Raw genomic sequence first — 25,730 nt, 5'->3', positions numbered from 1 at the left:
ATGACAGACCTGTGAGTCACAGGGAGAGATGTAGCCTCAGCCTTCCCATAATGAGTAGTTGCCTGTGCCAAGGGTGCGCGGGAAGGAGGAGCCAGCGCGCAAATGCAAGCCCGGAGCTGTGCTCTCCCAGGCCCAGCCCTCAGTCCCCGACGTGGCCTGCCTGTAGGCGGCATCTGGTACAGAAGGCATGAGAGCCCGAGCTTGAGCTTGTGCCTGGCGAAGGGAAGCCCTGAGGCAAGCCCCAGGCCCCCGAGGACAAGAGCCCCCTCTCCCGTGTTCAGGCCGGTTGGCAGCGTGGCTGCACACTCCTACGCTCTCTGGAGACCCCAAGTGAGCCAGCCAGGCGCCCGTATTTCTTATTTTTGAAGCACAGTTGTATTGATTTTTAAAAATGTTTCCAGGGTCGCCTGGCTGGCTCAGTCAGTAGGGCATGTGACCCTTGAATTCAGGGTCCTGAGTTCAAGCCCCACATTGGGCATAGAGGTTACTTAAATAAAAAAGGAGGAGGAGGAGGAGAAGAAGAAGAAGAAAAATAAAGGATAGACTGCTTAGCGGATATAAGGCTTTCTTCTAGGGTGACAAACATGTTTTCGAAATAGAGGTGGTGGTTGAGAACACTGGAAATGTACTAAATGACAGAAAATACTATATTATACATAGTATCTTTATTATATGGCGTATGTTGCTACATATACATCACACATTACATGTTACATATATATACATATTGTACAAATCTGTAATATTGTAACCGTAAAACTGTATGCAGATAATTAAGTAAAATTACATAATGTTGCATATAACATGTTATATACATAAAATATGGTATAGAATATAAAATGCTACAAAATATTACAAAACGGTTAATTCCGTTATATGAATTTTGCCTCAGTAAAAATAAAGGGGAAAAAAAAAACTAAAGTAAAAGTGCCCCGTCAGCTCCAGCTTTTAGCGGTGTCAGGTATTTGTACTGCGTAGCCCAAGTTACCTATAGAGACTTTTCTGGGGACGAATTAAGGAGACAAAAGGGACGCGCAGCCGCCAGGAGCCCAGAACCGGCTCTGCGGAGCAGCAGGGCGGGACGGGTGGGGCGGGGCCGCACAGCCCAAGGGCCCGCCCCCGCTGCCGTCAAGCGACCTGAGAGCATTTTGCGACAGGCAGCGGGAGTTGGCCGCCGTCGCTGGCTCGGTTTCCGGCGGGGGTGCGGAGCCCCTGGCAGCCGTCACCGGCTCGTCTCGCTTCTCGTTGCGACTGCTGGCTCCTGACCCCGGTGGCGGCTCGTCTGTGGCGAGAGAGCGGGGGCCGGCCCTGCTCTGGCCTGACCTGCGAGGTGACCTTGGTCGAGTCCCCTGTCGCGCGGAGCCCGTCCCTGGCGCGGGCCTGTCAGGGACCCAGTTCTCCAGCGTTTGAGGACACAGACTTAGAGCGGCCCCACAGGCTGCCCCGTGGCAGGGGAAGCGCTGGGCCGCCTGGGGGGAGCGGGGGAGCTCGGTCTGGGTGGGGGAGATGCCCCTACATGTGAAATGGCCGTTCCCCGCCGTGCCGCCGTTCACCTGGACTCTGGCCAGCAGCGTCGTCATGGGCCTGGTGGGCACCTACAGCTGCTTCTGGACTAGTGAGTGGGCCCGAAGTCGAGGCAGAGTCGGTCACGGCTCTCCGCGCCCAGCCAGAGTTGGGATTTGGGGTTGTGGGCGTGGGTAGGGGCTAGCTTGGCTGCAGGGAGCCCTGGGACCCAGGGAGAATGAGGCCAAGACCTCTCCCCACAGTCTGTCTCTCCCTCCAGAGTACATGAACCACCTCACCGTCCACAACAAGGAGGTGCTGTACGAGCTCATCGAGAACCGAGGCCCAGCCACGCCTCTCATCACTGTCTCCAATCACCAGTCCTGCATGGATGACCCTCATCTCTGGGGTACCTAGCACCAGGGTTCTGGGCACAGGGAGGCATGGAGAGAACCGGGGAGGGGGCCAAACAAAAGCAGAACAAACTCGCTTTTCACTGGGCTCTGTACACATCCCTGGCACTCCTGTTTCTAGGGTGTCCTGCCCCAAGGATGAAAATATGATTTGTGGCTCCTTCAGTATCCTCTCAGAAAATGACTTGGCAAGGGTCTCAGAAATTTGGAGGGAGCGAGGAAGTGAGGAAACAGCTGCAGGGCAAACTCTGATGGCTGCTTTACTTTGATGCATCAGGCCTGTGGAACCCTCATTCTCTAAACTGTTGAAGGTCCCACAGAATATTGAACAAATCCGAGAACCATAGGGTATCTTGTCAAGGAAGGTCTGGGCTGGAGGCTGGGAGACCTGTATTTTGGTTCCACGTTTGCCCCAGGCTGAGTTTGTACCCTTCAACCAGCCTCATTTGGGAGCCCACTTTGCCACCTAGAAGTTCCTGTTCTGCTGACTTCACAGGAAGTTGCTTGGCTCCAGTAAACCACATGGCTGGGTAGAGGGGTGTCCAGGGCTTTTGTTGGTGAATTCAGGAGGTTAGACTGTCGTAGAGCTCATGGGAAGCCAGTTGGTCAAATCAGAGCCTTTCAAAGCTCACCCTGGCCACAGGGCAGAGAAGGGCCTGTAGAGTGCCACAGGCAGATACCAGGAGGCCAGGAAGGCGCTTTTATTTTTTTTTTTTAAAGATTTTATTTATTTATTCGACAGAGATAGAGACAGCCAGCGAGAGAGGGAACACAAGCAGGGGGAGTGGGAGAGGAAGAAGCAGGCTCCCAGCGGAGGAGCCTGATGTGGGGCTCGATCCCATAACGCCGGGATCACGCCCTGAGCTGAAGGCAGACGCTTAACCGCTGTGCCACCCAGGCGCCCCAGGAAAGCGCTTTTAGAGCCATTCAGTAACCTGGACTAGGGTGGAGGCAGTAACAATGGATGGAGAGGTGTAGAAGAATAGGCAGTGGCAAAAGATATCAGGGTGGTAGGCAGGCCAGATGTGGTGACTAATAAGATATGGGTGGGGGTGGGAGAGAGGGAGGAGCCAGGGACAACTCGGGGCCCAGCCCAAGGGACTGGAAGATGCTACTTTCAGCCATAGGGAAATGTTAGTGGTGCTGCCCTGTTCTTCATTCCCCGAAACTGGGTGACAGAAAAAGATGCTCCCTAGGGACAAGGGAAGCTGGGGCATGAAGCCTTTCCTTCTCTAGGGATCCTGAAACTCCGCCACATCTGGAACCTGAAGTTGATGCGTTGGTGAGGAGGAATGGGCCCCTCGCAGTGGGCCTGGCAGGCCTCACCCGTCTCTGCCCAGATTTGCCCTCCTCCTGCTCTGCCCAGGAGGCGGCGTCCAGCAGTACAGGCAGGGCACGGGGTGGGGTTCCACAGGCCCTCCTGTACCTCCTTTCCACATTGCTGATGATGTCAGGCCTCATGTTGGGGGGAGGGCAGGGAATTAGGGTGCAGGGGAGGCAGGGTTGACTGCATCTGTCCCTACTTCAGGACCCCTGCGGCTGCAGACATCTGCTTCACCAAAGAGCTGCACTCCCGCTTCTTCAGCTTGGGCAAGTGTGTGCCTGTGTGCCGAGGTGAGCTGATCCTCCAAGAAGGGGCTCATGGGCTAGTGAATGCAGGGAGGCACTTCTGTGGCCTTCTCTGCTTTTCTTCGGAGCTGGACTGGTGGCTAGTGCTTCTGGCTTAGCAGTACGGGGAGTGGAGGGATCCAGGTGGGACATGGAGCCTGGGCACAAAGGGAGCCAGGGGCCGCTGCCCTACTAGGTTGAGTCCCAGTTGCATTGCTTGGCTGTAGAGGTGTCATTGGGTGCTGGAAGAGTGAGGGCCTTGTAGAGAGCACTCATTTCCTGGGACTGTGGCATTAGAAGTCAAGGAGGCATTGTCCACATCTAAGAGACTCACTGATGGCAGTATGGCATGATCGGTTTGTGGTGGTGGTGGTGGCATGTGCTGGAAAATGCAGGGTTTGGGAAAACAGGCTTGTGGGTTGAGGGTGTGATGCTCAGTGACTACTCAGCACCTCTCGAGAGCCTCAGGAGGTAGAGACCATTTTGATCCCCATTCTCCAGATAGAGGGCTTTGGAGGAATTAAGCCACTGGCCAAAGGTCATGGGGTGAGAGGTGGCAAAGCCAGGATTTGAATCCAGGTTGCTTTTTCCTCTGGGGAAGTACGATATTTTCTAGGCAGAGTACGCAAGGAAAGGCATTCGAGACCTAAGAAGCACGTGCCAGACACTGAAGAGGTAAGTGATAAAGGTAGAAAATGTAGGTTTCAGGCCAAATGTGAAGGTTCTGGAATAATCATCTTAAGGATTTTGGACTCTCTTCTCTCAGCAGGGCAGTGATATGCTTCCATCTGTGGTTCAGAGAGAAAGAGAGAGCATCCTGGCTACAGCATGGCTGGTGGGTGGGAGCAGAGCCCAGTGGAGGCAGGGAGCCCAGTTAGGGGCTGTCTCAGTAATTCTGGCAGCAGAGGATTGTAGCTGGGCCTATGGAGGCCACTGTGGAGAGCTGGAGAAGAATACTGCTCTGGAGACAGAGTTGACAGGACTTGTTGATAGATTTGGTATAGGAAAGAGTAAGGAAAAGATAGCTTGAAGGTGACACTAGGTGACATCTGATGACACTGAGCCACTGGGAGGGTGGGATGAAGGGAAAGCAGTGTGGGGGTTGGAAGGGGAGGTGAATTCTATTTTGCACATGTTTCATCTGAGGAGCCTGTCACCTGAGGAAAGGAGCAGTCCCAGAGGCAGTGAGATGTGCAATTCTGAAATTCAAAAGAGCAGTCAGGAATGTATTAGGGACTCAACCACTAACAAAGTCGCAAAAGTAGAGGTAAGATTGCAGAGAGGGACAGTGGATGGAGAGCAGGGGCCAGGACGGCACCTCACCTCAGAGCATAAACAGAGACACAGGCCACCAAGGCAGCAGGAAGCAATGACCGGAGAGGAAGGAAGCAAAGCAGGGCCCCTTGGCACTGTAGAAGCCTCTGGTGACCCTGGAGAAGCCATTTCTGTGAAGTGACAGCCGCAGGAGCTGCCAGGGGCAGGAGGGTGTGGAGATAGTAGGGTTGTCCACTCCTCCCAGAGGTTCAGTTGTGAGAGGAGGTAACCAAAGGGTGTCAGAGGTCAAGGGAGAGTTTCTTATTTCTACTTGGTCCAAGTAAAACATGGTGAAATGCAATACAGTAACCTCAAAAAAGGAAGGGCTTTTAATGAAAAGCTGCAATGCCTACCCCTCCAGATCCTCAGATCTACTCCTTGAATGCTTTCACTTCTTGCTGCATTTGAAGGCTACTTCATTTCTCTCAAACATAAGCAGAAGCTACAAGTGTTATGGCTAAGGACCATGACATTGTTTATCACGCCTCACTCTGAGAGATGGGGACGCTGCTCAGGTTCCTGAGTCTCAGTTCCTTCCTTCTGCAACCTCACACAGAGGCTTTCCATGTCTACTTCTTTTTTCTTAAATTTTATTTATTTTTAAAGTTTATTTTTTTTTAGTGGGGTGTCGAACTCATGACCCCAAGATCAAGAGTACATGCTCTTCCGACTGAGCCACTCAGGCGCCCTCCATGTCAACTTCTTGTCTTGTTCTTCTTTTTGATCTGCATTTAAGTTTTATTCGACAATTAAAAACAGAAAACGAAGGACACCTGGGTGGCTCAGTCAGTCAGGTGTCTGCCCTCGGCTCAGGTCATGATCCCTGGGTTCTGGGATCAAGTCCCACATTGGCCTTCTTACTCAGTGGGGAGTCTGCTTCTCCCTCTGCCTGCTGCTCCCCTTGCCTGTATACACTCTCTGACAAATAAATAAAATCTTAAAAAAAACCCCAGAAAACAAAATCTTAATTCTAAGCGCTTTCAGTGAGAGAAAGTGGGCAGGCATAAGCTATTTATCAAACATACATGATGGGCAACAAAGATCTAACAACATGTGTTAAAGCAAAGGAAGTATCTGACATACTTGGCTTCTGAGTTCCAAAATATTCCGTTCCCCCACCAGCATAGGCCTTATGATATGACGTGAAGTATCAGAGCGATCTTGTACAACATGTACAAGTGAGTAGAAATAGCATTTGCAAAAGCTAAATATTCGTGTGTTGTTCCAAAATCATGGTAGTGGTATTTTTTCCCTTTTATTTAAAATTTCTCTTTTTTAAAATATTTTATTTATTTATTTGAGAGAGAGAGATCATAGAGGCAGAGGGAGAGGGAGAAGCGGACTTGCCGCTGAGCAGAGAGCCCGATGTGGGGCTCAATCCCAGGACCCTGGGATCATGATCTGAGCCAAAGGCAGATGCTTAATGGACTAAGCCACCCAGGCGCCCCACTTTTTTTTTTTAATTGAAGTATAGTTGGCACACAACGTTACATTGGTTTCAGGTGTACAACATAGTGATTGACAACTCTGTATGTTATGCTGTGCTTACCACAAGTGTGGCTACCATCTGTCACCGTACAACACTATCACAATACCATTGACTATATTCCCTATGCTGTACCTTCCATCCGTGTGACTTATATTCATTCCATAACTGGGAGCCTGTATGTCCCACTCTCCTTCACCCATTTTGCCCATCCCCAAACCCCTGCTCCTCTGGCAACCATCAATTTGTTCTCTGCACTTGTGGGTCTGTTTCTGCTTTTCGTTTATTCATTTGTTTTGATTTTGCTCTTCCACATATAAGTGAAATCATGTGGTATTTTTCTGATTTATTTCACTTAGCATAATACCCTGTAGGTCCATCCATGTTGTTGCAGATGGCAATGTCTCATTCTTTTTTTACTTTTTTTAAGGTGGAGAGGGCCAAAGGGAGAGAGAGAATCTCTCAGGGCTCTCTCTGCTCAGTGGGGAGTCTGCTTCTCCCTCTGCCCCTCCCCCTGCTTGTGCGACCCCCCTCAAATAAATAAAATCTTTTTAAAAAATTGTATTTATTTGTCAGAGAGTGTGTGCACAAGCAGGGGGAGTGGCAGGCAAGAGGGAGAAGTAGGCTCCCTGCTGAGCAAGGAGCCCGATTTGGGGCTCCATCCCAGGACCCCGGGATCATGACGTGAGCCAAAGGCACACACTTAACTGACTGAGCCACCCAGACACCCCTCATTCATTCATTCATTCATTCATTTTTTTAAAGTAGGCTCCATGCCCAGTGTGGGGCTTGAACTCATAACCCTGAAATCAAGAGTTGCATGCTGTACTGATTGAGCCAGCCAGGTACCCCTAATCTCATCCTTTTTTATGGCTGAGTAATTTTCTGCGTGTGTCTGTGTATATACCACGTCTTTATTCATTCATTTGTCGATGGACACATGGCTTGGTTCCATATCTTGGCTATTGTAAAGCTGTAATAAACATAGGGGTGCATATATCTTTTTTTTTTAAGAATTTATTTATTTGAGAGAGAGAAACAAGCAGGGCCATAGGCAGAGGGAGAAGGAGAAGCAGGCTCCCCAATGAGCAGGGAGCCTGATGTGGGGCTCGATCCCAGGACCCTGGGATCATGACCTGAGCTGAAGGCAGACGCTGAACCGACTGAGCCACCCAGGTGCCCCTGCATATATCTTTTTGAATTAGTATTTTTGTTTTCTTTGGGTAAGTACCCAGTAATGGAATTACTGGATCATATGCTATTTTTAATTTTTTGAGGAACCCCGTACTGTTTTCCACAGTGGCTGTACCACTTTACATTCCCACTGACAGTGCACAAGTGTTCCTTTTTCTCCACATTCTTGCTAACATTTGTTATTTCTTGTCTTTTTGATACTAGCCATTCTGACAGGTGTGAGGTGATATCTCAGGGTAGTTTTGATGTGCATTTCCCTGATGATGAATGATGTTGAGCATCTTCTCATGTGTCTGTTGGCCATCTGTATATCTTCTTTGGAGAAACGTCTGTTTAGGTTTTTTAATTGGATTATTTGGGCTTTTGGTGTTGAGTTGTATAAGTTCTTTATATAGTTTGGATATTTGGATATTAACCCTTGATTGGAAATATCATTTGCAAGTATCTTCTCCCATTCAGTAGGTTGCCTGTTTTGTTGATAGTTTCCTTTGCTGTGCTACACAAAAGCTTTTTATTTTGATGTAGTCCCAATACTTATTTTTGCTTTTGTTTCCCTTGCCTGAGAAGACATATCTAGAAAAATGTTGCTAAGGCCAATGTCAAAGAGATTACTGCCTATGTTTTCTTCTAGAAGTTTTATGGTTTCAGGTCTCATGTTTAGGTCTTTAATCCATTTTGAGATATTTTTGTGATGGTGATAGAAAGTGGTCGTTTCATTCTTTTGCATGTGGCTGTCCAGGTTTCCCAATACTATTTGTTGAAGAGACTGTCTTTTCCCCATTGTATATTCTTGCTTCCTTTGTTGTAGATTAATTGATCATGGAAGCGTGGATTTATTTCTGGATTCTCTATTCTGTTCCATCGATCTGTGTGTCTGTTTTTGTGCCAGTACCATACTGTTGTGTTTACTACAGGTTTGCAGTATTGCTTGAAATCTGGGATTGTGATACCGCCAGCTTTGTTCTTCCTTTTCAAGATTACTTTGGCTATTTGGTGTCTTTTGTGGTTTCATACGAATTTTAGGATTATTTGTTCTAGTTCTGTGAAAAATGCTGTTGGTACTTTGATAGGGATTGCACTGAATCTGTAGATTGCTTTGGGTCATGTGCATGATTTAACAATATTAATTCTTCCAGTCCATGAGCATGGAATATCTTTCCATTTGTTTGTGTCATCATCAATTTCTTTCATCAGTGTTTTATAGTTTTCAGAGTGCAGGTCTTTCACCTCTTTGGTTAAGTTTATTCCTAGGTGTTTTGTTCTTTTTGGTGCAATTGTACATGGAATTGTTTTCTTAATTTCTCTTTTTTGCTATTTAGTTATTAGTGTATAGAAATGCAACAGATTCTATATGTTAATTTTTTAAAATTTATTTAGTTGAGAGAGAGAGAGCATGAGCAGTGGGGAGGGGCAGAGGCAGAGTGAGAGGGAGATGCAGACTCCCGGCTGAGCAGGGAGCCCAATGTAGGGCTCGATCCCAGGACCCTGAGATCATGACCTGAGCTAAAGGCAGATGCTTAACCAACTGAGCCACCCAGGCACCCCATCTATATGTTAATTTTGTATCCAACAATTTTACTGAATTCATTTATTACTTCTAATAGCTTTTTGGTGGAGTCTTCAGAGTTTTCTATGCATAGTATCATGTCATCTGCAAATAGAGATAGCTTAACTCTTTCCTTTCTCACCAACATGGATGCCTCTTGTTTCTTTTTCTTTTTTTTTAAGATTTTATTTATTTATTTATTTGAAAGAGAGAGGGAACGCACAGAGGGAGAGTGAGAGGGAGAAGCAGACTCCCTGCTGAGCAGAGAGCCCAGCTTGGGGCTCGATCCCAGGGCCCTGAGGTCATGACTGAGCCACCCAGGCACCCCTTTTATTTCTTTTTCCTGTCTGATCACTGTGGCTACGATTTCCAGTGCGATGTTGAATAAAAATGGCAAGAGTGGACATCCTCATCTTGTTCCTAATCTTAGAGGAAAATCTCTCAGTTTTTCACCATTGAGCATGATGTTAGCTGTGGGTTTGTCATATATGGCCTTTATTATGTTGGGTTATGTTCTTTCTAAACCCACTTTGTTGAGCGTTTTTATCATGAACAGATGTTGAATTTTGTCAAATGCTTTTTCTGCATCTATTGAGATGATTGTATGATTGTTATCCTTCATTTTGTTAACGGGATCTATAGCATTAATTGATTTGCAGATATTGAACCATCCTTGCATCCCTGGAATAAATCCCACCCAACTGTGGTGAATGATCCTTTTAACATGTTGTTGAATTCAGTTTGCTAATATTTTGTTGAGGATTTTTGCATCTGTGTTCATCAGGGATATTGGCCTGTAGTTCTCTTTTTTTGTAATGCCCTTGACTGGTTTTGGTATCAGGGTAATGATGGCCTCATAGAATGTATTTGGAAGCTTTCCTTCCTCTTCTATTTTTTTGGAATAGTTTGAGAAGAATAAGTATTAACTCTTCTTTAAATGTTTGACAGAATTCACCTGTGAATCCATCTGGTCCTGGACTTTTGTTTGTTGGGAGTTTTTTGATTACCAATTCAAATAATCATTTACTAGTAGTCAGCCTATTCAGCTTTTCTCTTTCTTCCTGACTCTGTTTTGAGCATGTATCTATTTCTTTTAGGTTGTCCAATTTGTTGTCATATAATTTTTCATAGTACTCTTTTATAATCCTTTGTGTATCTGTGGTTTCAGTTATTTTTCCTCTTTCATTTCTGATTTTATTTATTTGGGTCCTCTCTCTTTTTTTCTTGATGAGTTTAGCTAAAGGTTTATCAATTTTGTTTATCTTTTCAAAGAACCAGCTCTTGGTTTCATTGATTTTTTTTTTTTTTAGTCTATTTCATTTGTTTCCACTCTGGTCTAATTATTATTTCCTTCTTTCTACTAACTTTGGGCTTTGTTCTTCCTTTCTAGTTCTTTTAGGTGTGAGGTTAGATTGTTTATTTGAGATTTTTCATGTTCTTGAAGTAGGCCTGTATCACTATAAATTTCCTTCTTAGAACTGCTTTTGCTGTGTCCCAAAGATTTAGGAGCATCGTAGTTGAGTGTAATTTTGATTTCAAGCTGGACGGCTCAGTTGCAGCAGCAGGGTTTAGTAGAGATGGAGACAACCCCTCTGAAGCCCACCTCCTACCAGGTAATGCTATCCCAGGTAGGGAAGCCACTGTTCTCATGATGCCCTGAGAAATGGTAGTGAGTGATTGCTCCTCAACTCCAGCCCCTGAGGGAGCTGCTGGGCCAAGTTCCCATTGGGTTGGGTTGGGTTGAGACTCCTGGATGCCTCACTAGCACCTTCTAAACACTCGGCCTTGCAGAGTGTTAGGTTAAAAGTCCATTTTTTGGTACACTGACCTGAGATAGTCCCAATGTCTGTCTCCTCCTCTTTATGTCTCTTCCTACTTGATAAGTCTGTCTGTCACCGTCCAGTATATGGACAGGGTTGAGGAGATTCTTACTGCATGTGGTCACAGATTGTCTCCACAGGACTCCCAGTCGAAAGCCAGCACATAGCATTAGGCATCTGTATCTGTGTTGTTGCTAACTGCCAGGCTACCTGGGTCCAGTGTCATGGTCTCCAGGTGTCTCGAAGGTGAGTGTTGTTGGCCTTGGGGGCAGTTCAACCCCCCTTTTTCCAGTCTAGCAAGTTTGAGTTTTTCCCAACTCAGTGACACTTTGTGTTGCATCAAATGTTCTCCCTTTCCCAAGAAGCTTTGATAACGAGAGTCTAGTTTCAGGGGGAGCCCCGTGAGGGGGCGAAGGGGTCAGCAGGAGGGAGGGATGGTGGAGGCTGAGGGCTCAGGCAGGCCTGGGAGGCCTGTGAGGAATGGCTGTGGGGACTGGCCTAGCAGAAACCTCAGGAAAGGGTTGCTGTCCAGGATCTGAGGCCCAGGTGAGGCTGGAAATCATGAATAGACCTGGTTGGCTCCAGCAGTACCCTCTGGACCAGGGGCAGCAGATGGTAGGCTTGCCCCAGGGGTGGTGCATTTCAAGGAGAAAGAAAGCTCCAAGAGCTGAAGAGGAAGGGAGGGCAAGGAAAGTGGTGAGCAGGGCCAGGGGTCTGTGAGGGTGCATACTGCAGGAGTTCGTGGCATAGTGGGTGAGGCTGTGGTGGGACCAACAGACAGAAGGTGGGGTTGGAGGCTGGTGGAGGAATTGCCAGGTCAGGATTTCAGTTGGAGACAATGCTGCTGGCTTGCACATGATGGGTACTTGGAGGTTTAGAGGTTACTATTGAACAAAGGATGTCAGGGGCCACAGTGCAACCAGGGCTGAGTCCCCAGAGACAGTGATGGGGGGGTGTCCATGTGGCTGGTGCGGTGGGGGATGAGGAAGTCCTTGAGCTGCTGCTTCATTCCCAGGGCAAGGAGGAAACCCTGAGAGAATAGGCACTGATGGTGCAGGCCTTTTCTCGGCAGGAGACGGCGTCTACCAGAAGGGAATGGACTTCATTTTGGAAAAACTCAACCATGGGGACTGGGTGCACATCTTCCCAGAAGGTCAGTAGGGTTGGCAGGGTTGTACACACCCCTAGCTCCCAAGCCTCACCTCTGTCCTCTCTCTCAACAGGGAAAGTGAACATGAGCTCCGAGTTCCTACGCTTTAAGTGGGGTAGGCACTGCTGCCCGTCTGGCTGGGATGGGTATGTCAGTGGTAGCAGGACGGAGGCAGGCACCGACACAAGGGCTTGCCTTGCGGAGGACCTGGACCAGGGGAGTTGGTTTTAATTGGAAGCGGGCAGGGGTGGCTTTGCTGTAGGCTGGCACCGAAGCTCTGCTCATGCCAACGTTTCTGCCTCTCCCTGGGGTAGGAATTGGACGCCTGATTGCTGAGTGTCATCTCAACCCCATCATCCTGCCGCTGTGGCATGTCGGTGAGCATCCGTCTTGGGCCAAGTCTGCAGTCTCAGGATGGGGGCAGGGAGAGGTGGGGGGGCTTCCCTAGGTTTGGGGGGGGTTTCCACTGGGTGGCAGGGAGAGGGCACCTGGGGTGGTGGGGGCTGGGGCTTCATCTGTTCCCAGGCTACCCTGCTCCACTCCATGCCTGCTTCCTGGCCTCTGTCCATTGTGCTGCAGGAATGAATGATGTCCTTCCTAACAGCCCGCCCTACTTCCCCCGCTTTGGACAGGTGGGTAGGGGCTGCTGACCTTCATCTGTCTTGTCTGCCATCTGCCTCGTGTCTCCCACTCAGCACTACTGAGGCCACATTCAGGAGGAGCTGAGCTTGAAGCTACAGCAGGGGGACCGAGTGGAACAGAGAGAGAGGGACTTCCTGGTACCAAGGCCGGTAGAAGGAAAGCAAAAGAAATCAGGCTGGGTGGGGGTGAGCCTTGGGGTTTAAGCAGGACAGGACGTCTAGAGCATGGACTGCAGGACTTGAATGTCACTGAGCCTGACCACCTCATTTTAAAGAGGGAGCATGGCCATGAGGAAGCGTGCAGCAAATCAGGGGCAGGACTTGGCTTCTGGCTCTCTGGGGTGGTTGGGCCACGGCTGTGGGTACTCTCCCTGTTTCTGTCACCCTCTGGTCTCCCTATAGAAAATCACTGTGCTGATCGGGAAGCCCTTCAGTGCTCTGCCTGTACTTGAACGGCTCCGGGCAGAGAACAAGTCGGCTGTGAGTTGTCTTTCTCCCCTGTACCACCCCCCCTTCCCTGGGCTACCCTGTAGCTGTCTTAGCCTCTCCCGGCACCTTCAGCCTCCCAGGGCCCCTGGGTCAAGCTCCCCTGGACCAGGCTCCCCAAGGGCTGCAGTCCAGCCCCAGTCCTTCCCCTCAGGTGGAGATGCGCAAAGCTCTGACCGACTTCATTCAGGAAGAATTCCAGCGCTTGAAGACCCAGGCGGAGCAGCTCCACAACCAGCTGCAGCGTGGGAGATAGGCGTTACCCACCCAGATGCTGCTCTCCCTTCCTCTTAGAAGGGCTCAGCTGGCCCCCAGGCCCAAGAAAGAGGCAGCTCCAACCCAAGCCCCAGCCGCCTGCTCTCAGTGCTGCCTTTGGGGTCTTGCCTGGCACAGAGCTGAACTGGCGGATGGACTGACGTTTTGAGGTCAGATACATTTTTTTAGACAGATCTGTGCATAACCCCTTATGGGTATCCTGTCCTAGTTGGTGAGCATTCCCTCTGCTCTGAGCTTCTTCAGTCGAAGGAAGGGTTTCAGCTGCTCCTCCCACTTGGCCACGAAAGGAAGAGATTTTGGTAGGGGCCTCCTTCTTTCTGGCCTTCAGGTGTTCTCTTCCAGGGCTGGCATCAGGACGGAGAGTACTTGAAGGGGGGCAGGTGGCCAGGCCAGAACTTTGGGTAGGGGTCCATGAGGCCCTTGGCCTGGTGTTACCCACGTGCCCTGATCTGGGAGCTGCTCACCACCTCCTCAGGGACGGCCATCAGCCACCTCTCTCTTCTGCCCACACTTCCCACAGGCATGGGGTCCTCAGGCAGGGCCCAGCCCTGGGCTGCAAGCAGAAGGGCAGCCTTTTGCCAGAAGTGGAACCCAGCTAAACGGAACCTGCAGCAAGGGCCTGAGACCCCGTCACTTCCCCACATCCCAGGGCCCACCAACTGCTCTGTCTTTTCCACCTCCCTGGCATCACTTGAGTCCCATGGGGCCTGGGTTTTCATGTTTTTTTAACCAATAAAGCATCTGTATTGTGTTTTACCTCTGGCTTCTTCATAGGGGTAGGGATGGGAGGTGACTGCTGGACAGGAAGGCTGGGTCCTTAGAGCAACAAGGGCACTTGAGCAGATGGGCAGCAAGCTCTCAATTTCAGTCATTATCGGGGCATCTGGGTGGCTCAGTTGGTTAACTGTCCAACTCTTGATCTCAGTTCAGGTCTTGATCTCAGGGTTGTGAGTTCAAACCCTGTGTTGGGCTTCATGCTGGGCCTGGAGCCTACTTGAAAAGAGAGGGAAAAAAAACCATCAGTCATTATCTGTAATCCCCATAACAAGCAAAAGTAGGGATTAATCTTATTTCACAAAGGAGGAAGAGAGAGGCCCACGGACTTGCTTCAAAACCCAAATATAGTAGGGAGTAGCAAATAGCAATTTGCTCCCCAGGCTGGTTCCTGGGAGGGACAAGGTCTCCATAAGCTCAACATAAGGAAATGAAGCATGAGCAGGAACAACAGGCTGAAACCTGTAGGAACTTCTGAAATGGACAGGGTCAGACAGATCATGGAGAATAACAGAAACGTGAAAAGAAAGAAAAGATGGAACCACAAGAGCGAGCCAGCGGGAAAAGATTCAAAGACGATCAGGACTGTAACTGTGTGTAAATCTATAATTATCTCAAAGGTTTAAAAAAATAACCAGAAGGGGAAAAAATGACTTGTAGGGGGACACAGACTGTTGGCCAGTTTGCATTTGCAGGTCCAAATGTAATACCACTTTTTTCCCACATACATCCATTTGAACAAACAACTACAGATATTTACTGTATAGATGCTGCTGCAATTTGATTTTTTCATATAGACTATTTTTTAGAGTAGTTTTATGTTCTATATTCACAGCAAAATTTGGCTTGTCCTGGGATTGTGAAATCTACAAATACCATTCACCATATCAACTGTATAAAGGAGAAAACCTGTACGTTTATTTTGATACAGAAGATGTACTTGATAAAATATTCATAATTTTAAAAAATTCTAGCAAGCTATAAATAGGAGGGAACTTTTTAAAAAAGATATCCTTGAGAGAGAGAGGGAAGGAGCAGAGGTAGAGGGGGAGAGAGAATCTTAAGCAGGCTCTATACCCAGCACGGAGCCCGACGCAAGGCTCCATCTCATAACCGTATGATCACGACCTGAGCCAAAATCCAGAGTCGTTTGCTTAACTGACTGAGCCACCCAGGTGCCCCAAAGGGAACTTTCTTAATCTGAAAGAGTCTATCGACAAAACAAAACAAAACAACCCCAAAAAACCCTTTCTTAATCTGATGGAAACTATCTATAAAAATAACTAGAGTAAAGATTATTTTTGATGTTGAAATTTTAGAAACATTCCCTTCAAAATTTGGAACAAAATGAGGACGCCAATTCTCAACACTGTACTAGTGGTAACAGAGCAATCAGACAAGGAAAGGAAATCAAAGGGATAATGATTGTAAAGAAAGAAAGAAAACATTCATTACTTGCTGATTATAGGATTGTCTACATAGAAAACCCAAAAGAATTTACAATTTTTTTGAAATAAAGGCTTAGAAAGTTTCCCAGCTGTAAAATCAATACGTGCAAATATCAATTGTATTTCTATACACACACCAGCAACAAAGAATTAGAAAATATCACTGAAAACAAGACACCATTTACAAAAGCTACAAGGTACTTAGGACTCAATCTAACAAAATATGTGAAAGACCCACATAAGGAAAATCTTTTTTTTAAGATTTTACTTTTTTAAATGTAATCTCTACCCCCAATGTGCGGCTTGAGCTCACCATCCCAAGATCAAGAATTGCGTGCTCTACTGACTGAGCCAGCCAGGTGCTTCCCACATAAAGAAAATATCTTTTTAAATTTTATTTTAGTTTATTTCTAGAGAGAGAGAGAGCGTGCATGCAAGTGGGAAGGGGCAGAGGGAGAGGGAGAGAGAGAGAGAATCCTAAGCAGGCTCCTTGCTGAGTGTGCAGCCCTACTCGGGGCTCAATCTCACGACCCTGAGATCATGACCTGAGCTGAAATCAAGAGTCAAATGCTTAACCGACTGAGCCACCCAGGCACCCCATATGAAGAAAATCTTAACTTTGTTGAAAGACATTAAAGAAGACCTAAGTAAATAAAGATCCCATGTTCATCAACAGGAAGACTTGATAATAGTAAAGATGTCAGTTCTCCAGAACTGATCTATTAAATATATAGATTAGGGGCGACTAGGTGGCTCAGTTGGTTAAGCATCTGCCTTTGGCTCAGGTCATGATCCCAGGGTCCTGGGATCCAGCCCATTTTCAGGCTCCACACTCTCCCTCTCCCTCTGCTCCTCCCCCCACTCATGCTCTCTTGCTCGCTTGCTCTCTCTCCAATAAATAAATAAAATCTTAAAAAATATATATAGACTAGGGGCGCCTGGGTGGCTCAGTCATTAAGCATCTGCCTTCGGCTCAGGGCGTGATCCCGGGGTCCTGGGATCGAGCCCCACATCAGGCTCCTCCGCTGCGAGCCTGCTTCTTCCTCTCCCACTCCCCCTGCTTGTGTTCCCTCTCACACTGGCTGTCTCTATCTCTGTCAAATAAATAAATAAAATCTTAATATATATATATATACATATACATATATATATATATATATATATAGAGAGAGAGACTAAATTGCAATCAAAAGCTAATCAGAGTCCAAGGATATATTTGCACACCAGTGTTGAACGCAACATCACTCACAATAGTCAAAAGGTGGAAACAACTAAAATGTCCATCAACGATGAATGGATAAACAAAATGTGGCCACACAGTGGAATATGATTCAGCTACAAAAAGGAAAGAAATTCTGACATGTGTTACAATGTGAATAAACCTTGAAAATGTTATGCTAAGTGAAGCAAGCTAAACATAAAAGCCACATATTGTATGATTCATTTCACTTCTCTGAGGTCCTTAGAGTAGACTTGAGTAGTCCAAGTCATAGAGACAGAAAGTAAAATGGTGGGTGCCAGGGGCTGGGAGAAGGGGGAGATGGAGAGGAAGTGTTTAGCGGGGACAGAGTTTCAGTTTGGGATGATGACAATGTCCTGCCAGTGCATGGTGGTGATCCTGCCAGTGCATGGTGGTGATGGCTGCACAACAATGTGAATGTATTTAATGTCACTGAACTGTACACTTAAAAATGGGTAAAATGGTGGGGTGGCCTGGGTGGCTCAGTCAGCTAAGCATCTGACTCTTGATCTCAGCTCAGGTCTTAATCTCAGGGTCATGAGTTCAAGCCCCGTATTGGGCTTCGTGCTGAGCATGGAGCACTTAAAAAAAAATGGGTAAAATGGTAAATTTTATATTATGGATATTTTACAAGAAAAAATTTTAAAATAAAAAATTGGCTAAGATGGCAAATTTTATGTATACTTTACTACAATTTTAAATACTGAAAATTTTAGAAATCATCTAATCAATCTGACAAGTTGATTCTAAAATTTTTATGGAAGCACAATAGCCCAAGAGGAGCTTGTTGAAAAAGAAAAAGTGGGAGGACTTGCCTTACCAGGTATCAAAGCTTATTACGAAGCTATAGGAATTGGGGCAGTGTGGTATTAGATAGACAAACTGACCAGGGGAATGAAATAGAGAGCCCCCAGACTGATCCACAGCTATATGGACACTTAGTATATAACAAAAGTGGCATTTTCAGACAGTGGGTAAAAGGATGTTCATCTTAATAGATGGTACTGGGACAACGGCAGATCTCTATGGGAAAAAAAGAAACTTGACGCTACCCCTCACACCATCCATAAAAACGTGAAAAACAGGACAATTTCTAGAAGATAATGTAGGAGAGTATTTCCATAGTCTCGGAAGCAGGGAAAGGTTTTTTTTTTTTTTAAGTCTTTTTTTTTTTAAAGATTTTATTTATTTATCTGACAGAGAGAGAGACAGCCAGCGAGAGAGGGAACACAGGCAGGGGGAGTGGGAGAGGAAGAAGCAGGCTCCCAGCGGAGGAGCCGGATGTGGGAGTCGATCCCAGAACGCCGGGATCAAGCCCTGAGCTGAAGGCAGACGCTTAACGACTGCGCCACCCAGGCGCCCCCAGGGAAAGGTTTCTTAAACAGGACATAAAAAATACTGATCATAAAGGAAAAAATGGTAAATTTGATTATACTAAAATTAAGAAGTTGTGTTCATCAGAAAACATCATTAAGAGAGTGAAAAGGAGGGGAGCCTGACTGGCTCTGTCGGTGGAGTGCGCGACTCCTCATCTCAGGGTTGTGGGTTTGAGCCCCACGTTGGGCCTGGAGCCAATTTAAAAAAAATAGGAAGATTGATAAGAGCAGACATTTCACAGAAGAGGAATGACAAATGGCAGAGCTGCAATAACAAAGTCCCACAAACTGGGGGCTTAAACCAACAGAAATCTATGCTCACCCAGATCTGGAGGCCAGAAGTCCAAGATCAAGGTGTGGGCAAGGCTGGCTCCTTCTTTTTTTTTTTTTTAAGATTTTATTTATTCATTTGACAGAGAGAGAGACAGCCAGCGAGAGAGGGAACACAAGCAGGCGGAGTGGGAGAGGAAGAAGCAGGCTCGCAGCGGAGGAGCCTGATGTGGGGCTCGATCCCAGAACACCGGGATCACGCCCTGAGCCGAAGGCAGACGCTTAACTGCTGAGCCACCCAGGCGCCCCAAGGCTGGCTCCTTCTGAGGGCTCTAAGGGTGAATCTGTTCCCTGCCTCTCTCCCAGCTTCTGGTGGTAGCTAGTCATCATTGGTGTTCCTTGGCTTGTAGACAAGTCACCCCGATCTCTGCCTTCACCTCCACATGAACTTCTCCTCTCCATGTGTCTCTTTTTCTTCTTCTTCTAAGATTTTATTTATTTATTTGAGAGAGAGAGAGCACACGTGCACACGAGCAGGGCGAGTGGGAGAGGGAGAAGCAGGCTCCTCGCCAAGCAGGGAGCCTGATGCGGGGCTCAATCCCAGGACCCTGGGATCATGACCTGAGCCGAAGGCAGACGCTTTAACCGACTGTGCAACCCAGGAGCACCTTTTTCTCTTTCTTAAAAAGGCACCAGCCAGGTGCCTCTTGGTTTTGGCTCAGGTCCTGACCTCAGGGTTGTGAGATCGAGCCCCACGTCAGACTCTGCACTCAGCGCAGTCTGCTTGATGCTATCTCTCCCTCTCCCTCTGCTCCTCTGCCCCCCTGCCCCCACGGTCTCTCTCTCAAATAAATAAATCTTTTAAAGATAAAAATAAATAAAAAGGCAACCGTCATTGGATTAGGGCTTGCTCTAACAAATCCAGCATGACCTCATCTTAACTAATTACATTTGCCAAGACCCGACTTCCAAATAAGGTCACATTCTGAGGTTCTAGGTGGGCATGAATTTTCTGGGACATTATTCAATCCACTACATATACCTTATGACCTAGCATTTCCCCACCTAGGTATATACCCATTGAAAAGCACATATATACGTGCCACAAGACATATACACAATTGTTGGCGGCACTGTTAACCATACCAACCAGAGTGGGAAACGACTCAAATGGCCCTCGCCAGCGGAAGGGCTCAACGGCTGGCAGAATGTTTATCTAGGGGAATGCCAAGCAGCAGTATTGCTATTATACGATGACTGGCATTAACCACCCATTCTTGAGTAGAGAATCTAGATGCAAAATCTAATACTGAATAATTCCATTTATATAAAGTCCCCAAATAGACAAAACAAAGGCATCCTATTTAGAGATGCATGCCTAACTGGTGCCACGATCTGAATGTGTTGAAACCTAATGCCCAGGGTGCCGGGGTGGCTCAGTTGTTAGCATCTGTCTTTGCCTCAGGTCATGATCCCAGGGTCCTAGGATTGGGCCCTCCATCGGGTTCCCTGCTCCATGAGCCTGCTTCTCCCTCTCCCTCTCCCTGCTCCCCCTGCTTGTGCTGTCAAATAAATAAAAATAAAATCTTTTAAAAAAAAGGAAACCTAATGCGCTAATGGTATTGAGAGATGGAGCCTGCGGGAGGTGCTTAAATCTTGAGGGTGGAGCCCTCATCATCAAGATTAGCGCCTCCTGACAGGCCCTGGGGAGCTCCCCCACCTCCCCCCAAGTGAGGATACAATGCAAGGTCGGCAACCTGGAAGTGGGCCTTCACCCCACCCTGCCAGCACCCTGATCTCGGACTTCCAGCCTCCAGAGCTGTGAGCAATAAATTTTTTTTTTCCTTTTTGTTATTATTTTTAACATTTCTGCTGTTGCTAAGCCACCCAGTCTGTGGTATTTTGTTATAACAGCTGGAACAAATGAATGTAACTGGTAAAATTCATAAGAACCAAAGTGCTGATCACAGAAGTCAGGTTCATGGTCACTTTGGTGGAAGTGAGAGGGAGGCGATTCGAGAGGAATAAGAACCAAAGTGCTGATCACAGAAGTCAGGTTCATGGTCACTTTGGTGGAAGTGAGAGGGAGGCGATTCGAGAGGAATGAGAGGGGATTTGCAGGATAGACGTTCCAATTCTTGAACTGGATGATGCCAAGGGAGTGTTTGCTTTGATATGTCATTGCACTGTATGTTTGTTTTGTGCCCTTTCCACCTTTTTGGTCAGCATGTGGGTCAGGCCAGCTGAGGGCAAGTAGTGGGGAGTGTGTGGGGAAGGCGCACCTGGGAAGGGCTGCACTGTGGTCAGGGTGAGTGGGCCCTGGCTGTGGATTCCATCCTGCTGGGAGGGGGGCTGCACTTGCAGTGATTTGGAATTTGGGAGTGAGGTGGCGGCCCCCTCCCCTCATTATCATAGCAAACTCAGCATGGGGCTCTGGGTTTGGGCAGCAATGTTTCAGTGCCTACTGGCTCTTTTCCACGGGTTGAAAGGCTCCCACAGTGGCCATGGTGGTCTTCTGGTCCCTGGATCACAGCTCTGGTGGGGGCGTCCTTAAATCTGGCACTTCCAGGTCATCTCCTGCCTGGCAATGGGCAAGGAGGATTGCTCTTACAGGGAAGGAGGAGCCTGAGTAATTGTGAACACTGATGCCGTCTATCAGGGCAGCTGAGACATCTTGCATTAGTAGGTCATGAAGGGCCTCACGGCAAAGAAATGGGAACAACAGGAAGCACTCCCAGTGTGGGCCCACAAGAGAATGAAACCATCAGTTGTGGAAGGCTAACTAACACACTGGGTTATGCAACAACAGTACAAAGCTACCTGTGTCCCTGCGCAGGACTATAGGCAGGACGATGCCATTTTATCGAGCTCAAGTACGAGGAGACTAAGCATTAGACTGTTTATGGGCACATACATTAAGTGGTCAACCTACTAAGAAAAACCAAATTCAGGCTAGCAATGACTTCTGGAGGGAGGCAGGAAAATGGGATTTCGGGGACACAGATGGCTGCCAAAGAATTGGCAGAGGCCTGTTGAAGTCTGGGGCAGGTTTATGAGGATTCCTTTTATTGTATACTTCATACACAGATAACACAGGTGTGTAAGACACCGATTACATGCATACATGTAACACATCTGTCATCTGTGTAGCACACAGATATTACACATATTTTGCTATATGTTCAGTATTATATTAAAACAGTTTAAGAAGACATGGGGGTGCTGAGGGCCCAGAAGGGTTTTAATTAATTACTGAAGCTTTTACCCTAAAGATGAAGTCCACAGACAGAAGGTGCTCATTGGTACTGTCGACAGTTGGTGTGAATGACTCAGCTTAGACGTCATCTCCTGGTCAGACCCGCCTCAAGCGGGTGCCCCTCTCTCGGCCTCCCTCCCAGCCCTATCTCCCCGCTTTTGAACCTCCATTACCCTGTGTTGTGAACTACTGTCCCGCATCTCGTCTAAATCAGACTGTGAACTCTGGCGGGGGGCGGGTCCAAGTCCGACTCAGTGCCTGGCCTATAGCAAGTGCTTAAGAAAGCCTCGAGGGTCACCACTCCAAAGACCTCTGATAACTCAGAGAGGAATAAAAGCAGGTGAGCTTCCCCATTAAGGATGAAAGCATTTCGGGGCGCCTGGGTGGCGCAGTCGTTAAAGCGTCTGCCTTCGGCTCAGGGCGTGATCCCGGCGTACCGGGATCGAGTCCCACATCGGGCTCCTCCGCTGGGAGCCTGCTTCTTCCTCTCCCACTCCCCCTGCTGTGTTCCCTCTCTCGCTGCCTGTCTCTCTGTCACATAAATAAATAAAATCTTTAAAAAAAAAAAAAAGGATGAAAGCATTTCGGCGAGACTGCTGGCAGCAAGATCACACTTGCGAGAAAGTCTTTGCCTTAAAACTTGATTTAAACAGTGCTTTTTGTGTTCTTCAGTTTGCCCATGGCCACTGGCTCCTCTTGTCATTCTGTGTCACCTTCTTCCGGTCCCCAGGGCATCCATCCCTGCCCTTGATCCCTTCTACTCCTTCCTGTGGCACTGTCATAGAACTTTCCTCCCAAAATGTGTGCCTTGCTGGGTCGGTACTGGGCCTGGAGGACATCACCTATGATGCCGTTTAGGGTCCTTATTTCTTTCCCCATTGGGCACCAGTCCAGGCAGGGTCTCCAGGACTTTGGTGAGTGACTGAATGAGGGAGTGCAACTGAGCCCCAGGGTCATGTGGTGGGCTGGTGCCTCCTTTCCCCACCGCTGGCTGCCCCAGCTCTGGCTCTGGCTCCAGGTCCTCAGTTCAGTTGCTCCCAGGGCCCTTGCCCCCATCCTGCCATCACGCCACCTGGTCAAACCTCAGTCCCAGACCAACAGCGAGCCTCTAGTTTCTCTAGCCTTCTCTCTCTGCCCCTCCATTACTCTGGCCAAGCTCCTGTCATCTCTCTCCCAGAAAGGTGACAGCCTCCTACTGGTCTCTGCTAGCATTCTTATCCCCTCCAGTCTGCTCTGCTTACCACAACCAGATCAGTCCTTTAAAATAAAAATCAGGGGCGCCTGGGTGGCACAGTCGTTAAGCGTCTGCCTTCGGCTCAGGGCATGATCCCAGGGTCCTGGGATAGAGCCCCACATCAGGCTTCTCTGCTGGGAGCCTGCTTCTTCCTCTCCCACTCCCCCTGCTTGTGTTCCCTCTCTCGCTGGCTGTCTCTGTCAAATAAATAAATAAAATCTTAAAAATAAATAAATAAAATAAAAATCAGATCATGGCACTAGGGCTTCAAACCACTCTGGGGCTTCTGGGGACAGAGTAAGCTCCAGTGCCAACCTGTCCCCACTACTGGCCTGGACATTGCCACTTGGAGGCCCCACAACACCCCAAATTTAACTGTTTCCAACTGACTTTATCTCTCAGTCCCCAACTCAGAGAGACCCAAGAGCCATCTTTGGACACTGTCTTCCTCGACCATGTCCTGTCAAGCCCACCTCTTCTCCCCAGGCTCAACTGCCACTGTCCTGGTCTGAGCCACACTTGTGACAACCACGACTATACTCTTTTAAGCAGTTTCTCTGACAAGCAGAGGTAATCAGTGGGCTGTCAGCCGCATGGGGCTGTACACTGTGAGGCGGCTCTCAGCACCCAGCCCTCCTGCTGGGCCTTCCTGCACTGCGTTGAGGGCTCTGCTCGCAAATTGAGTTCTGCTGATGAGAGGCATGGCCCTGGGTGTGGTGCTCTTCTTCAGCAGCCTCCTGGCTTAAGTCACAAATATCCTGGTGTTTGAGGGGCAGGGGCGGCGGCAGCAGCGGCTGGGCATAGTGTCCGTCCAGGTGGCCAATCAGGAGCGCCCAGCTTACCGCAACTAAAAATGGCGCCACCATGGACCTCTCTGTGCATCTTGTGCTCAGCTGAATATTTCTGTTGAATGGATCCATAAAAGGGAAACTGCTTGGTTAAAGGTCATACATATTATACAGTTTGTTAGATGCTGCCAGATTATCCCCCCAAAATGTTCTACTAATTGATCCTCTTACCACTGTGTAGGTGAGACTCTACTTCCTAACATCCTTGCTGACAATGGGCATTATCAAACTTTCTTCTCAATATTTTATTATGAAAAATGTCAAACATACAGCATATTAGTTTCCTTGGGCTGTTGTAACAGATTACCACAAACCAGCAGGTTTAAAACAACAGAAATCTCTTCTCTCCCAGTTCTGGAGGCTAGAAGTCCAAAATCAAGCTACAGGTAAGTGCACACTCCCTCTGAAAGCCCTAGGAAAGAATCCTTCCTGCCTCTTCTAGCTTCTGGCAGGTCCAGGGGTTCCTAGGCTTGCTGCTGCAACACACTGTCTCCATTGTCACGTGGCCTTCTTCCCTGTGTCCAAATTTTCCTCTTCTTATAAGAATACCAGTTATGGGGTTTAGGGCCCACCTGAATCCAGCATGACCTTATCTTGATCACATCTGCAAAGATCCTACTTTCAAATAAGGTACATTTACAAGGTCTGGATGGATAATGAATTTCAGGAGGTCACACCATTAAATCCAGTACACATAGCAAGGTCAAAAAAAGCTTACAGTGCCCACCCATAGATCCACACCCTAGGTTCTGCCATTAACATTTTACTATTGTTGCTTTCTCACAAACCTATCTCTGTAGTCACACTTCCCTACATTTTGTTTTTGGGGCATTTCAAACTAAGTTGCAGGCATCAGTTCACTTCCTCATAAATCAATCAGTGTACATTTTCTTAAGGGGAGTTCAATATTTGATTATGGTTACCAGCTTTTTGTTTTTTTGTTTCTAATAGTCACCAATCTGAGAAATCAGAAATGGCACAGAAAAAGATAAAAGTCTTCCAATTCTTTTGAGGCATTGTCTCCCACCTTCTGACTCTAGCTGTCACTTTCTCTTTCCTCTCTCTCTCTCTCTCTCTTTTTTAAAAGATTTTGTTTATTTATTTGACAGAGAGAGACAGCCAGAGAGAGAGAGGGAACACAAGCAGGGGGAGTGGGAGAGGGAGAAGCAGGCTTCCCGCCGAGCAGGGAGCCCGATGCGGGGCTGGATCCCAGAACGCCGGGATCATGACCCGAGCCGAAGGCAGACGCTTAACGACTGGGCCACCCAGGAGCCCCTCTCTTTCCTCTCTTTAAAGCAAACTTCGAGAAAAGACAATCTACAACCATGTCACCTTCCTCTCATTGACATTGCTCTTGCCAAAGTCTCCATTTGTTGCTAAGTCCAAGAAACAGTTTTCTGTCCTCATCTTACCTGCTTCCTGGCAGCAGCTGACACTGGCATTGTTAATCTTGATGTCCTTGAAACCACGCTTTTCCCTTGATGCTCCTTCTCTGATCTCTCTTCTGGACCCTCCTCCCCCCTGCCCATTTTCAGTGCTGTATGTTCTTCTGGACATTATCCTGGGCCTTCTTCTCTCCTCACCCGTCTCAGGGAGAGTTCATCTGTAGAAAAAAGAAACCACTCCTGCAATTTTAAGCGGAAGGAAGATTAAAGCAGGGAGACGCGAAGCCCCGCGAGTGGGGGACCTAGGGAGTGGAACAGTCCAGCCCCGCCCCACTCCCTTTTGATGCCCGCGTTGTCCGCGGCGCGCTGTGGGAGCCAGCGGAGCTCCGCCCTGCCTCCTTTCCTATTTGGAGCGCACGCGCCTGGAGACACGTACAGCCAATCCGTGAAAAGGAGAGGTCC

At 47.9% G+C, this 25,730-nt stretch overlaps 1 protein-coding gene and 1 long non-coding RNA gene across 4 annotated transcripts; one reads left to right on the top strand and one right to left on the bottom strand.

The window, feature by feature from the left end:
* Window positions 1-1,132: 1,132 nt before the first annotated feature.
* Window positions 1,133-14,039, top strand: TAFAZZIN (tafazzin, phospholipid-lysophospholipid transacylase). 3 transcript variants are annotated; one of them, XM_045790708.2, is made up of 12 exons: window positions 1,133-1,615; window positions 1,784-1,912; window positions 3,153-3,198; window positions 3,445-3,587; window positions 8,920-8,939; window positions 11,574-11,580; window positions 11,957-12,037; window positions 12,108-12,149; window positions 12,349-12,411; window positions 12,614-12,666; window positions 13,078-13,155; window positions 13,316-14,039. In XM_045790708.2, the coding sequence occupies exons 1-12, from the start codon at window positions 1,507-1,509 to the stop codon at window positions 13,415-13,417; spliced, it is 873 nt and encodes a 290-aa protein (XP_045646664.1). In that variant the 5' UTR covers window positions 1,133-1,506; the 3' UTR covers window positions 13,418-14,039. The 3 variants fall into 3 exon arrangements, with proteins under 3 accessions (XP_045646664.1, XP_045646662.1, XP_045646663.1); XM_045790706.2 differs by lacking the exons at window positions 8,920-8,939; window positions 11,574-11,580 and having other exon boundaries at window positions 3,445-3,530; XM_045790707.2 differs by lacking the exons at window positions 1,133-1,615; window positions 1,784-1,912; window positions 3,153-3,198; ... (1 more) ...; window positions 8,920-8,939; window positions 11,574-11,580 and adding an exon at window positions 10,992-11,130 and having other exon boundaries at window positions 13,078-13,455.
* Window positions 10,563-25,651, bottom strand: LOC148106788 (uncharacterized). The gene is made up of 2 exons (XR_015723425.1): window positions 25,296-25,651; window positions 10,563-14,430 (listed from the first exon to the last, which is right to left on the bottom strand). It is a non-coding gene; the product is annotated as an uncharacterized LOC148106788 (long non-coding RNA).
* Between the last annotated feature and the right edge of the window lie 79 nt (window positions 25,652-25,730).

This window comes from Ursus americanus, chromosome X (assembly GCF_024610735.1).
Source record: "Ursus americanus isolate L20-20 chromosome X, mUrsAme1.1.p, whole genome shotgun sequence".
Taxonomy (NCBI): Eukaryota; Metazoa; Chordata; class Mammalia; order Carnivora; family Ursidae; genus Ursus; species Ursus americanus.
Note: the sequence above shows the minus strand (reverse complement) of the source record. Positions and strands in the feature narration are given on the sequence as shown.

Bases quoted from the DNA above. Each gene is read 5' to 3' on its own strand.
- TAFAZZIN (XM_045790708.2), top strand. From the start codon at position 1,507: ATGCCCCTACATGTGAAATGGCCGTTCCCCGCCGTGCCGCCGTTCACC. The intron at 1,913-3,152 runs GTACCTAGCACC...TTCCTTCTCTAG, and splicing joins GGATGACCCTCATCTCTGGG to GGATCCTGAAACTCCGCCAC. The intron at 3,199-3,444 runs GTGAGGAGGAAT...TCCCTACTTCAG, and splicing joins AACCTGAAGTTGATGCGTTG to GACCCCTGCGGCTGCAGACA.